The following is a 14,888-nucleotide window of genomic DNA, read 5'->3' as shown; positions in this document are numbered from 1 at the left end:
TCATTCTGCCGTACATCATTACTACTTCATAATGATTGTAAAAATGCTAACAATTTTTTGTGGTGTTTGTGTTTAATGGATGTTTTTAGGGCGTATTTGGATTTCATTTGCATTTTAGGAAAACCTACAAAGTTTTATATGTAAATATGTTTGCATTTACAGATGGCATTTGAAGTACAGTTCCTCCAGACAATAAAACAGACCAGATTAGTCATGTTTAGTAACTTTCCTCTGGAGGAAGCTAAGCCAGGTACACACATGGAGTATGACTGCATCACTGAAGTATCTGAGCACTTGTACAAATGGTATTTTTCTTGAATTCAGAATAATTAATGTCTTGTAATGTTGTAAGGACCATTGAAACTTCATCCTTATCTATTTAAATTCTGTGTGGCCCAGAGGTCCCTCTTCCTCACTGAGTTTCCTTTCATTGGTGTCTTGTTTGACATCTAATACTGTAGATCTAATAGCCTGCACTAGCGGTAGATACAGTGTTATAAACTCAGTTGAGTAAATACTTGCCAATTCTGAAATAAGCAGAGAATTTCACTCAGACAACAAACATTGGCCGTGCCACCATCTCGTTAACATGCATGTTTCTCAATGACCTGTCAGTGATTAGCTTCTAATGTTTTTTAACATTTGGATATTGTTTTATCATTTTTATTAAGCTATATATGAATTCACTGGGGGTCAGCATCTCAGGTGAATCACCAAATGAATATTCTTTATGTCTGCACTAAAATCATTAGAAGCTGGGTGGTTGTCATGGGGGAAAAAGAGAAGGCTGTGAGTGAGTTAGCAGTAGTGAGCAGTTCTGCACTGTGGTAAAGGGAGTGTTGGTGCTAAGTTCTATCTTGGCAGGGAGCCGCAGTTCCACCTCTTGGTGCAGAGTGACGTGTGCCTGTTAGAAAACGCATCTCCACGTGTGTTAACAAGGTGCATTTCAGAGCAGTAGCTTGTGCAAACTGTGTAAATGGACCTTTTGGAATCTTGTGTATTAAATATAATTTATCTGTAATATTTCTAGTGATCTACCTACCAATAAGGTTCAGTACCAGCGATGTTAAATTGAGTGCTTCATGCTAATGTCAAGAATGTTCACAGCACCTTTATAACTGCTGACCACAAATTACAGTTCGGTATGGCGTGTGTGCTGCAAGATGCCTCTAGCCCAGTTGGATTAATTTTATGAAAAATCTAGATGAGCAAGAAGTATAACTAATCTGCTTACTAGCACTGAATCGCTCCTTTCTCAAAGCAATAAATATATCCATGTTGTGACATCTGTTGTGCAGCCTACAATAAGAGTTGTTTTGTTGCATTGTTTCTATATAATTTATTTTGTGCAATAAAAGATCTCTGGTTTTATCTGACTTTTCTCTAATTTTCTTATTATTTCAATTTGAACTTTTGCTGACTTTATATCTTCCTCATGGAAGTGTGCTATCAACTCACAGAAGTGCAGAGCAGAAAATGGAATGCAGGAGTATTTCACCTCGTAGGAGAAACCAGAGTACGCTTACACGGCCTGATTTTGTTCACATTAATGTCATAGAGAGTGTCACCATTAATCTTAGTGGGTACAAAGTCTGCCAAACATCAAAGTTGACCGAGTTGTTGCTCCCATCAGTAAAATACACAAACATGCTGAGTTACTAAGATGGAAATTAAAGGAAGAAATATTATTCAAGAGAAGTTGTATTCCTTTACCTGAGTGAAAGCTATGCTGTCATCCCTTGAGATCTGTTTCAGATTAGGAAATGAAAGAATGGGTTGTTGGTTAACGTGACCTGAGACAATGAGCATTTGGCACCCTCTTGTAAAATTCAGATAACAACAGAGAAAAGGTAGCAGCTGCTTGGGAACAGTGTGAAGGCATACATGGTGAGTTGCAATGCATACATATGATTAAATGCAGCACACTTCCCAGGGCTGCTTTGGGTTTGTCAGCAGCACAAGAGCAGTTGTGCAGTCGTATTTGTTGCTGTGTGTCAGCAACAGGAGTGCAGCTTCTCTGGCTCTCCTTGGGACCTTCCTCATGCCAAGTATTTGATTTCAGTAGATTTGATATATGTTATGTATGCTTCATCTATTAGTTATAGACTAATAATTTCCTTTTTTTTTAGAAGCGTTCTTGAGACTTTGGTTGCTCAAGAAAAACCTTTGCTTGATGCCTCTGCAGATGTTTGTTGAATAGTTCTTAACTGCAAAGTTCTGTTCCTGTGCAGTTTCTAACCAGTGTTTCCTCAAACAAGATTTCCAGAAAAAAAGTTGATGTAAGTTATTTTAAAGGTTTTCCTTGTTTAAGGCAGCAAAGAAGAGGAGAATTATAGAAAAAACACAGGACTAGTAACAAATGTATGATCAGTTACCTGTCCTGCCCGTGGTTCATTGAAGGAGAACTCTGTGAGTCCTTCCTGGAGCCAAAGCTGCACGTAGGTTCTGTTCAAACAGCTATTTACATCAGGGCTGGAGCAAATGAATTCTGTATTAACAGAGTTGGGATTCACATCTCCTTATATCCTGATATTCTGTTGTTTTATTTTAGAAGACAATATGCTGTGCGACATCATTATAGGCAAGTTTGTCAAGAGAGAAGTGATTTAGTATCAAGTTTTCATTAAAGAAACAGAAATTTGCTGGCAGTACGTAATGCGAGCACCTCGTTCCAGTGGCAGTCTTCCAGCATCTTCATTTGGAAAGAAGACTGCTGCATTCATAATTCATAAAAAAGCATTGGCGTCTGTCCCATTAAGCCAACACAGGAAAACATTCTTATACTCAGAAACACTTTGTCCATCTTTTCTATTTATAGATGAGGTTTTCTCCTTTTTGGCAGTACACAGTGATTGCCTTTATAAGTATGTAAAATAACGGTACGATAAAGCTATTGATAAGAAAGCTGTGCTTTATACCAGCTAAGGAGAGATTTTAAATTTCTTGGATTAAATTTCATCCCCTGTTGACTGAAGATGCATAACGTGTGTGCTGATGCCTCTGCAGCCTTCCAGTCCTCCTGGCTGCAGACTGCACAGAGTTTGGTGCTGCAGTACATCTGCTGGCCTGTGTTCTTCCTTTGCCACTTCTGCTCAGGTTTTCCCCCACACTGTTGTCCTGTGCTTTACTGGTTTCTGATGCTGAGTTTTTAAACCACCTTATTGCTTGGGAAGAGTTCCCGCAGGAAAGCGCCTTTGAGCAGCTGATCAAATGGTCTCTTCTGAGACGGATAGTGCAAGAATCATTCTCATAAATGAATGAGTTACTTGTGATACAAGGGGCTGCTTACCTGATTTCCCAGGAGTCACAAAATTCAGCACAGTAACTTGAAAACCAGGTTCATGTGAACAAATTGCCTGGCCTTGATGGGAAAGTTGGCATTGCAAAAAATAACACTTTTTCTGGTGTTCCGTGCTAGAAAGCTGGAAATGACGGATTTACCGCTATTTATTGCAAAACCGACTCTGCAGCAGTGTATGTAGATTACATCTTTGGCTTCATACCACATAAATTAAATGGTTCCATATATTATCTCTGCCACAGCATTCAGAGTTGCCTATCTGGGCAGCATTCATTTTCTGAGTTCTGGAATGTGTCTGAATCCTTTGCACTGAAAAATTAAAATGGAGGTGCACTTCCAGTGTGTTCCCCTTGGATGCAGCCTCCATTCAGCCTCCATTCAGCCTCCCATTCGCCACATTCTGCCAAATGCCAGAACATCACTCCCAAGTGAAAAGGTGCCTTGAGAGTTCCTGATAACTGAATGGAAGAACATTGCTCATCTGCTTCGCGTGATAGGTAACTTGTTCTTCAGTTTTTGAATAGCTGCTTTATTGAAGAGCTCTCTGCTAATACTTCGAGAGGATGAACGTGCTTCTTCAAAGCATTACCCATCTAATTTGACTATTTATTCATAGAGTTGATATAAAGGTTTTGTCAAGGTGACAGGCTGTGCGAATTTATGTTAATACAACAATAAATAATGATACACCTTATTTCAGGAAGTCACACTACAAAGGATAAAATGTTATTTTCAACCAAAGGCTGCCAGTGGCAGACAATGAACCAACTTCAGTGCTCATTGGGAAGTGCCGTGGGAAGGAGGTGATGGAAAGGGAAGGCACCTGCTGTGGGGCTGCTATGTCTGCTCTGCTTTCATCTGCCCACACAGCAACCACTTCTTTGGGGGTGGAGGCTGTGGAAAACAATGCTGTAAGGAGTGCACAGTTGTGAATATAAATAAAACACTGCTGTGAGAAAGTAAGCACTGGATAGTGCTTCATACTATTAATAACTTCTAAGAAAAGATACTGTGTCCCAAGAGAAAAGCACACTGGGTTGCAGCCTGCTGCTAAGAGAACTTATCTAAATGTAGTCCCACGGAGGCTGGTGGTTGTTTCCATTTACTCTCTAAGTCGTATGTGGTTTTTTCCACTTCAGTAAAGGATCAATTATACATGTCTCTGAAAGCCCACAGGTATGAACACCTCTGATGCAGCAGGCTAAGAGGCACATCCACATTTTTAATTTGAGGAGCTGAGACTTAATTGAATCTGTATCTCTTCATGCATCAGTAATATTAGAAAAGGAGGAGAAATCCAGTTTGGTTGAGTGATGACACATGAAGGTTGAATTAACAATGCTCAAAGCATCACGGGTCCCTTCCAAGCAGCATTTGGATGCTCCAGTTGTGCTTCTACAAAATCACAAAGAGAAGGCAGGAATATTTCCCCTGACTTCTATGGGTACGTGAGCAAGCCAGCAGTGCCAGATGCCAAAGTGATGTTGAGAGGAAACAAGGAGTGGCACACAGCTGACTGCTGTCAGCAGAGCAGTGTGGATGTGTGCAAGGCCCGAGCTCAAGAGCAGGACGCAGAGAAAACAGGAGTCTGCCTTAAGAAGCTGGGAGAGAAGCTCCTCTGTGTCTCTCCAGAAGCACATGGAGCTGTCACCCACACCCTGGGCTCTGGTCACGGGAGGACTGTATATGGAGAGTTTCTGCTGTGAATTGAAAGAAAAAATATTTTGACAATTTCCCAAAAGCCCCAGGCTTTTATTTATTTTTCTAAAGTCAACAACAAGAAAAAAGCAATACTAGAGGGTCAGAAAGTGGAGATCCTTTCTCAACAGCGATAGCATGTAGCATGGGGAGGCTACAAATGCAATAGCAGCAAAGGAGGGGGCTTCTGTAACTAGAAAACACTTTATTGAATGGGAAGAACTACAGGAGGTTTGAAATGTAACTCACTGAATTGTGCATCAGATTAGGAGCCAAGGGAAAAGGAGTTTTGGGGTTTTTGTTTTCTTTTGTCTTTTAAAAAGCAACTTATTAATGGTTTTAGAGATGTTTCCTGTGTTCATTAATATCTGGCCTTTTTCCTGTGCCAAGCCAGCACTTGAGCACTGAGCTGTTAGAACAGAACTTACTGCTCTTAATGATCAGCACAGAGCAGCTGTTCTTGGGTTCAGATGTGAGGAAGAGAGAATTTTGAACTGTAAATAATGCCATTACAGTGGTAAGGTAAAAACTAGCTTTAAATGCAGGAGACAGCTGCCGGGAGTTATGCTAAGGTTGGAAGCCCCATCTGTGTGTAGTCTGTCATCAGCCCTGACCTTTAGGGGCTTGGCTTTAGTTAAATAGCGCAGCTCCAGCACCAGGAGAGCTGGCATACCAAGCAGCACTCAGCTCCTCCAGCTCTCTTATGTGGTAAAGATTTCTAAACACATCCTTAATCTCCAGGATCTGTTATTTTCAACAGGTGATGTGGTTGGCGCTGGGCTCTTTTGCTAGCGATTGTGCTAGGCAATTATATAGAAAATCCTCAGTAAATTGCCCTGATGCTCTGCCAGCCAGCAGTAACCAGAATGAAAACTCGCAGTCGTGTTCAGGAGCTTTTGTTAGGCACAAGATGGACATCCATGTTTTAAGCTCTTTAGATATAATGCATCACAGACACTGAAATTGTAGGACTTTGCTCACCATCTTTTGTTATCAATTCTGCTCAAGTATTGGAAGCCAATAGTTTAATTAAGTCATAAGTTTTAGTAGGTAATTTACCTGCAACAGTGCCTATTCTGTTTGCTGTGCATACCACCAGTCCATTTGAGAAGCCAGCTGCGCTGCGTTACCTGTTTCTACCCTCTCAAATTGGATCTCTTAGCGAACCAGGTGCTGACTTCTCCAGAAGATTTTTCCATGCCAAAAAGATATCTTTGTGCTCTTTGCAGCAACAGCTCTGCTCAAACTTACAGCAGTTAATTTCTTTGAAACAGGCTCTTCTGGTGCCAGTTGTCTCTGCAAGGATGGAAATTATTGCTAAATAACCAGTCACAGGTAGGTGCAGTTGTGAGGGTCTGGTTGAATGTGAAGTTGTGGGCCTCAGTTACTCCTTCCACAGTGGCAAAGCCAGGGGCATCCTCATGTCCTCCACAGGCAACTCCTGCTCCCTGGGAAGGTCCTTTCCTGTACATGGAAGGGTCAGAGAACTCCCATCTTGCACCACATCTGAGGCCCCAGTTCTCTGCTCTGCATCCTTCAAGCAGGAGTGCTCTTCACTGGTACTGCATTTCATTCATTCTATGAGGTTTGTTTTGTGTATGGAGCCCCTTTCTCCATAATGAAGGGTTTTGCCTCTTTTCCCTGTGCCTCCAATCTCAGTGAATGTCTGCTTCAGTTAGTAACTTTTCCTGGCATATTGGTGCTGACTTCTCCTTAGCATCCCCGCACCAGACTGTGCTCCCCTTCCATAGGGGACCTCCTATAGAAAGACGCATGGTGAGATGAGTTCCTCTGTCCCACAGTATTTAGAGCAGGAGTGGACTGTAAGCATAGTAAGAGTGGACTCATTGGTGCTGCTTATTAATGTTTTGGTTAGTTCGTTAAGAACGCAGAACATGGCCTTGCTTTCTGCATTGTTCTCTGCTGTAGATAAAGTATCAGTTTCAGTGTTAACTGCAGGAAAACTTTAGCAAGTGATGTTTGGATTTGAGTGGGTTTCCAGCTTTGTTGTAGTCTGTTTCTGAACATCTGCTGGGGTGGGTGGCTGCCATGGGGAGAGTGAGAATTAACTTTATTGATTGATTAATTTTCTTTATGATGGATCTGAAGGGGATGGCAGCCTGCAGAAATAATATGTGCAAAATGGCCGTATTTGGAAAATGAGTCAGTGAGAAAATAGCATGCAGATCCCTCGGTTTATCTCCAGCAGGGAAAGAGCTGTATCACACTAAGAAAAGGGGAAAGATGCTGACATGGAGGGGCCAAACTAAAATGACCCTAGCAGGAACTTTGTGTGATTTTGAACTGGAAAGGCCTATTAAAAAAAAGCTGGCGCTGACAGTTTTAAATTTTAACCTTTATTTAAGTGCATTTTTTTCAGTAGGAGAATTGTCCACCTGTAAGCTATTAATGGGTTCTCAAGTGTCCGCTGTGCTGGGTATGTAAGGTCTTGCAGCTCTATCCCTTCTCTACCTCTCACCTACTTTTTCCTAGAAAAAAAAGGCATGAAGACATGTAAGGCTGTTCAGGCCCTCAAGGCCAAAATGAAACATCTCCCAGACAAATACTTGGACTTCAGACAGCCAGGCAGCCCACCTGGGCAGCCAAAGCTGCCACCTCTTCAGCAGCTTTGACACTACTGACCTTTCAAGTTCATGGTGAGCAGTTGTAGAGGACATTTTCCAGACTCATTCTGGTAGCTGGCCCTGCAGATCCCACAGCAGACTCCACCAGACTGTGAGTGTTTGTGTTCTTGTGTTCTCCTGCATTCTTCCTGTTCCTGAAGGAATGTTACAGCCTAAACTGGCTCAGTGTCAGTGTGGTTTGGGAAGACTGCTGGGAGATAGCAGTGCATTGGATGGATACACTGCTTGAGGTGCAAGAGAAGCTAAGCCCCAGACAGTACAGACCGGCCTGGAGCTGGTGTGTGATGCCCCATGGAGGACAGACCCTGGTGGGCCTGTCTGTACAGAGACCTGTGGCAGGGAGGTGTGGAGATGCCACAGTAGTTCTGCTGTGTAACTTTTCAAAAGTGTCACTCTCAAAGATTACTTCAGAAAACCAGTTGATCAGAGTGCTGTTGAAGGACTGTGTTGCAAGTAATACCAACAGGTATATAAGGTGTGTAACACAGAAAGTAAGCTGTGTTGCAGCAAAGTGTAATGGGACACATGCAGGGTGGCCCTTTACAGGGGGTGGGGTTGTCATGTGGATAAAACAGGTCAGATATACAAGTCTGTGTCGGAGGGTGTGTTAGATCTGGCCAGTGAGGGTTGCTGTGCTCCTTGAAAAATAATCCTCATAAAAATAATATTTAAACCCTTAATTTGCAGTAGGAGCTGTGTTCTGGTCCTGGACTGCAGAGTGTTGTTATCCTTGTTCTGTTTGCTTTAATAAGGATGGATGTATCACCCTTATGTCCCAGTGAAATACAAATTAGGTTATTTCCTTCTAGCTAAAGCTTCCTCTATGTCTTAATTGGATGTGTTTGAATTCGCCTTGTGAGATTAGGGAGGAAGAACATGCTGTGCAGTAAATCCTGCTCAGTCCTGGTCATGTAGGAGGACTAATGAAAGAGCTGGAGAGGCTGCTCCATTGTCTCTGTAGGTTTGCCCCAGAGCCCCCATTTAAGCACTCAGAGGCTTGCAGAAGGAGGGAAGACAAATATGTGTTGCGTGAAAGGTTTGCACAGTGCTTACAGAGGGATAAAGGTCTGCACTACTGTGTGTAGCGCAATTATTTAAATGGACAAAAGTCTTCTACTAATGGTTTCCTATGGGCAGCATATTCAGAATTTGAAGTAGATATTGCCTTTGTCAGGAATAGTGACTGTCTCGGAAGTTGCAGCGTGCTGAGAATTAGCAGTGTGCCCACGTGCTTTTAGTATCTGCACCCCACTAGAGGAAGGCCAGCTTAAGCAGTACTCATCTCACACTCACTTCTTGGACAGTATCTGGGATTTTCAGCATTCTTGCCATTTCTGAGCACGTGTTTCCTTCTCTGAGTCTCTGTTCTGACAGTGGGTGGGAAAAATAAAAAGCTTTTGAGTTTCATGGGAATTGTAAATGTCTCAGCAAATTTCAGTGGAACTTGAAACAAGCAAAGTGAGACACTATTCCAGTGCCTCTGTGTAATCAATTGCAACATTTATATGACTCAGACTATGAAACATGCAATGCTGGATTATTCACTGTGGGCCAAGAAGAAAAATAAGGTAGTGAACTGTACCATACTGTGAAAAATTACTGCGGGGCAGTGATGTTATATATTGAATTTTAAAAAATCCTGTTAGTGTAAATTAACTGAAATGTAGCAAAATATGAGGTTTGGCTTTTGGACATTTGCTTACTTTTATAGCTAGGATGTTTTTTTTTTTGTAAACTTGACTTTACTCAAATATAGGGAAAGCTGACATGAGAATACGTATAATTGTATGTACTGAATCGTTGTTACACAACACAGCAATCATGTTTTGATTGTTTTTGATGACCCTTTGCACACAGGACAGTAGGGCTTCAAGGACTGGGTGAGTTTCATTCTCTGGGCATCTGCTGTGGGTGCCTGGATCAGCAGAAGCCTCAGGAGCTTCCTGTTGTCTTTTAACACCCTTGCAGCAGGAGGTATAAGCCCAGCTTATGAACATCTGTTTGAATTTTCTCACGAAGATCATGCCCAGAGACAACCTTGTGAAGCTTGTGCTTTAACTAGCTCTGAGTAACCCAGGTCTGTTGCTAACTATGCTTAGGCTGTAGTTGTGAAGGACAAGCACTTGTCAGCCCTCCCCAAAAAGAACACCAGCTTTGAGACTGCTTCACCCAAACCCTCAAGTCAGCTTAGCACTTTTACATTTGAGCTCAGACCTGGAAGAACTGTTACAATACTGAATTCTAGGCGTTATCACTGACTTTTATTTTCTAATGCTTTTGAATAGCTATCAGAAACTCTGAGTAAACGGCCATGCAGAGTCTAGATGTTCAGCCAGAGGCTGCTGGATAATTACCTGAGTAAAATGTCTTGCTAAAGGCATTAGGCCCCAGGGAGAAGCTGTCCTGCAGGACCCATTCCTGCAAGGAGCCTCTCTGGGAGCACTCAGTATGCGCCTTTCCCACAAGAGGTGGGTACTGTGCTGGCAGAGAAAGCAGGGATTTGCATTCAGTTCCCTGCTCAGCCTGAGATAATTCAGATCTACGTGTCCTATTTTCAAGGCAACAGCTTATCCTGGAAGAACACCCTTCCCTCTCCTTTTGAATGCATGCCACCAAGCCAAAATTAATTAGAAGGAGAGGAAGCATGAATAGAAGAAACAAAAAGCTGTATATGGCTGTGGGCTAATGCTTAGGGCACTGAGCAGGAAGAGGAGAGCTCTGAACTGTGGTTCCTACCCCCAAGATGAGTTGTGTTTGGCACTTGATCATTAATATGTGTGAGCATTTCTGGCAGCAGAGGTTATAACTGTGGCTCCCTGCTTACACTTGAGTTCCCTGAGCATGATGAGTGCTGTCAGGAAGCTCTCAGGTCTTCCTTGAACAGCCACTCTGACATCTGTCTGCACCTCTGAGACCTTGAAGCTAAGAGCAGTGGGACTGGTGCCTCCTGGCTGAGCTGAAGGTCCTGCTCTGGGAGCAGAGCAGACTGCAGGCTGAGCTCCTTCTCTGACCAAGCTGGGACTCTTCTGGGCATCTGAAGCAGTGCAGCTCGGGGCACCCAGGCATAACGCAGTGGAGAAAGTGGGTATCTGTCAGATTTTTCTCCAGAGCTATAAAGCATCCAAGAAAGGAGAGTCTGAATCAGGTACCCAAGTCTTGCCCACATCCTTTTTGGTGTTGTCTCATATCCTTTTATGTCTCTTTCAGGTCAGTTAGTCTGAATTCCCTCATTGAACAGACCCTAACAGCTCTCTGAAAGGATGTGCAACTCAAGGCATTATGTATTATTGGTTTAAATAAGGATAAGAAATGCCCTGCAGAATTAGGAAAAGCTAGTCCTAAACCTGCTTCCAGCTTCTCCACTAACCTAAAGGCTGTCTCTTTAAGAAACTTCTAGTGACAGCACTGCATTTTAGTACCTCCTGATACCAGCTGCTTTTGGGGATGTGTAAGTTTGGCTGCAGTGACTTTTTAGCCTGGACATGCTCAGCCAGGACATGTTACTGGAAGAGGGATCAGTGCTGGCTTGCTCCAGCGGCATTGGCAGGCGTTCCCATCAATGATTCCTGTTTTCTTTGCCTCTGGAGCCAGAGAGAAGAATCTGAAATGTAAGTTAGAATTGGCAAGAGAAGAGCAAGGTTTAAAAAGATGAATCTCAGCATTCTTATCACAGCTATGGTTATAGCTATAGATACAGCAAAGATAAAATATGCAGAGTGCCCAAAGGACCTGAATATCCAACTGCTTCTGGATTGCTATCTGACATGTTAATTAACCACAACAATGTTGAAATACATACTCAGAATCATTGCTTGGGACTGGACTTAACATTATCTTGTTGGAGTGCCATGGGGAGAGCAGATAGAAACTTCAGTGAGTAAGGAAAGAAGTGAAATAAGAGAACTGCTTTTCAACCAGAATAAGAGCATTCAGTCCAGTAAATCCCTCATTACAAGTGATGTTCAATATGACTGAGATCCTTCCAAACCACAGTCTGGACCCTGAGCATGCCTGGAGAACACAAACAACAAAGAGGAAAAGGAAATATTTTTTCCTATGGCTCATCCAGCTAAGGAAAATACATAAATAAATCTGGGTTTTAAGGAGGCTTTTCTTGTACTTCTGTTTTCTAGGGCTTTCTAATTTCTTTCACCCAAAAGTGGGGACTGTGAATCATTGGTTTTTCTGTGGATGACAGAAAAAGTGTGGAAACCTTGTGATTATGGTAAAGTACTTCTTCAGGATGGGGAAAAAAAAAAAGAAAAAAAGATGCTTCAAATTTGGGTTAATAAATGAGTTGTTTGCTCAGCTCTAGGATGTAGGGCTGTGTACCTACATTAAGGTACTTCACAACTGTTCCTGTGTACTGACAGATACTGGTAGATTCAGGGTAGTGAAATTCTTTACCCAAAGGAGAAAAGTGCAGAGGTTGTCACAACTGACAATTTCTGTCAAGCATAATGCAGATGTGTCAGCTTTCCTCCTTGTCTGTGTGAGACAGGGAGGTGAATGAGTTTGAGGCATGTGGTTTGGTGGTAGGCAAAAGGCCTATCTGTAGGAGATGGTAGGCCTGAGTGAACTGGCTGTATGTACATTATTAGAACATTTTTTAAAGTATCTTTAAGAATTGTAGGTTCACAGAATTGTTTGAGTTTGAAGGGCCAATTTAAGGCCATCTGGTCTAACTCCTCTGCAATGAAAAGGGATATCTACAGCTGAATTAGGTTGCACAAAGCCCAGTTGAAAAATTTCATCCTTTTTTATTTCATTAGCTATAGAGGTATACTTGTGCATGGTCTGATTAATCTCTTGTGTATCTTGCATTTTTGCAGAACTTTGCTGTTGAATAAGCTGCTTAGAGGAACTGGCAGGTTTGTAGGAGGGGGTCCTTTCTGCTCATGAATGTCTGGGCCATTGTTTCCTGAATAACTGATGGTAAATAGAAAGCATCTCCTCTGAACTGAAAATTAATTGCAAACAAACCATAGGGAACCCCAGCAATGATAAACAAAAATAAACCACATCATAAAAACTGAGCTGAATGAGCTCAGGCTTTCTTCTGCTCACAGATAAACATCACTGTTTAATCATAGTCTTCAGCTGCAGTGCTATTCACCTGGGAGCACTGCAGCACATTCTCCTTTCCTCACCATAGGTTGTTGTTTTCTTTCCAGCCACTAATACCTTGTTCCAGGAAGCAGTCTGGGAGGGGAAGGTATGGGGAGGGATTAAGAGCCAGTAGAGCCCCCATTTGATTATTGCAGGCCAAAGGAAATGCTCACCCACTGCTTTAACGTAGCCCCTAGCACAAGTTCTAAATGTCACTGTGTTTTGCATGGGGGGGTGGGGGGGTTATATTTATTGAAACAAAACAGTAAGACGTAGTAGATTGGTTGAAAGTTCATTTTCATTTTACAGTGTTGGGTATTTATGACTGAATGCAAAAAGCCCACAGATAGATGAAAACAGAAATGCAGATAGACCAGAACAAAAATTTGGAGTAAACCTGACTTGTGATCCTTAATCAAGGAAATCTCCAAATAATTCAGATGGAAATCTTGCTGCAGGAAGGATCCTTATTTTGGCAACAAAATATAAGAGCTACAGCAAAACATGGATAATTTGGACATGATTTACTGAGTTTATTTCTTGTAAATGGCTTTCTTCTTATTTGTGCTTGTAACAAGAAATCTCCTCCTTCCTGAACAGCCACAGAGCCTGCTTTAAAACCTAAAAATTGTTATTGGCCTGTTTTCAGCTGCTCCTCTTGACGTCATCTGGGAGATCTGGCTCTGTCTGAAATACATTAAAGTAGTGGATATGAATGTTATAAATATATCAAGAAATAAGGAGATTTCTTCAAAGCAAGTGAGCCACTGCTCCTCCCTCAGCAGATACCCTTCCATCTCCTCTCAGCAGTAGGCAGAGGTATGGTTGTTTGGATAGGTGCCCTTCTGTGCTGTGGCTTCTTTTCCAAAGAACATCTATTATTTTGAAAGGATTCAGTCATATCAAGTTAAATCTAAACAAAGGGAAGTCCTGACAAGTCAAACTAAAAAGCAGGAACATTTTACTGCAGTAGCAAAAATAAATCAAATATTTGCAATAACTTCATATTCCCTGAGCAGAAATAATGCTTGCTATTCAGGTATGATGACTGTGGTTTTTTTCCCTGTGCTTTCCAGTCAAAGGAGATGCGGAGGGGAACCCAGGACACTGGTAAGTGCCTTTTCTTGTAACATGAGATTTTCATACAGCATGCCTATGAGCACAGCATTTATGTGCTACCCGGCACAAATATTTCTGTAAGGATGACCATACTTTGTTATTGATGGAAAGCTGATAGGGCTCCTCAGCTGCACAGAAGCAGCTCTCCTGATGGTTTGCATTAGTTCATATAGAAAGCATCCAGACTATGTTGCCAGCAGACAGCTCTGCCTTTTTAGGATGAGGCAGTGCTCTTGTCAGAGTCTGCACTTTTCTGTGCTGCACAGGAGCCTGGTGAGCAGACAGATGAGATGTTATACCGATCTGACTCTTAGCTTTTTTGTGCCAAATTGATTATTCTGTTTCAACACAACACGGATCCCCTTTCCTCAGGGTATATGCTGGCATTTCTTTGAGTCTAAATATGTAGTTTTCTATTTTTCTGAAGACATAGATTGTGTTCATCGCCATCTGTGGGTGAAAGCTGTATTCTTCACTTGCTCAGGTCCACGTGACATCCTGAAGATTTGGGTATAGGAAGGAGAATTTCTGCCTGAGCTTCCCTCCTCAGTGTGTCAGCAGGGGATTTTTAATGTGGGATCTTCCTGAGGTGCTATTGTAGTGCTATTAGGCAATTATTGTCAGTGCTACCTGGATCAGTCCATCTCTGGGGCTTTAGTGATGCTGCAGAAGTACTTACGTAAGGTAGTGGACATTGAAATTTTTGATTAGCAAATATCTGCTTCTTTCTTCCAATGCAGTCTGTACTGAATACTTAGACATAAAGCTGAAAATGTTGTTTCTCTACAGACAACAACGTAACTCCCGCTTTTGGAAAAATAAGTCAGACTCCAGACCACACAAATCCTTTGAATGTTGTCTGACTACATCTGCTGGGATTGGATCTCCCCAGCAGGAAGCATGGGCTTTCTTGGCATCATGGTACAAGCAGCACTGGGATCCATCAGTGGTGAGGTGGGTGAGTTGTGGAGTCATGCACATCTTATACAAATTGTGAAAGAGGGGTCAGTCACAGT

The 14,888-nt window shown here is 42.2% G+C and overlaps 1 protein-coding gene across 5 annotated transcripts in view; it reads left to right on the top strand.

Moving 5' to 3' along the window:
- Nucleotides 1-1,376, top strand: part of PCGF5 (polycomb group ring finger 5) — a 56,960-nt gene extending 55,584 nt beyond the window's left edge. For all 5 annotated transcript variants that reach the window (XM_085555098.1, XM_015866873.2, XM_015866874.2 and 2 more), the window contains one exon: nt 163-1,376. In XM_085555098.1, coding sequence (XP_085411224.1) covers nt 163-318 — 156 coding nt within the window. In that variant the 3' untranslated portion in view covers nt 319-1,376. The remainder of the gene's footprint in view (nt 1-162) is intronic.
- The last annotated feature ends 13,512 nt before the right edge of the window (nt 1,377-14,888 follow it).

The sequence above is a fragment of the Coturnix japonica genome, chromosome 8 (assembly GCF_054131305.1).
Source record: "Coturnix japonica strain WE chromosome 8, WE-NBRP24, whole genome shotgun sequence".
NCBI lineage: Eukaryota > Metazoa > Chordata > Aves > Galliformes > Phasianidae > Coturnix > Coturnix japonica.
Note: the sequence above shows the minus strand (reverse complement) of the source record. Positions and strands in the feature narration are given on the sequence as shown.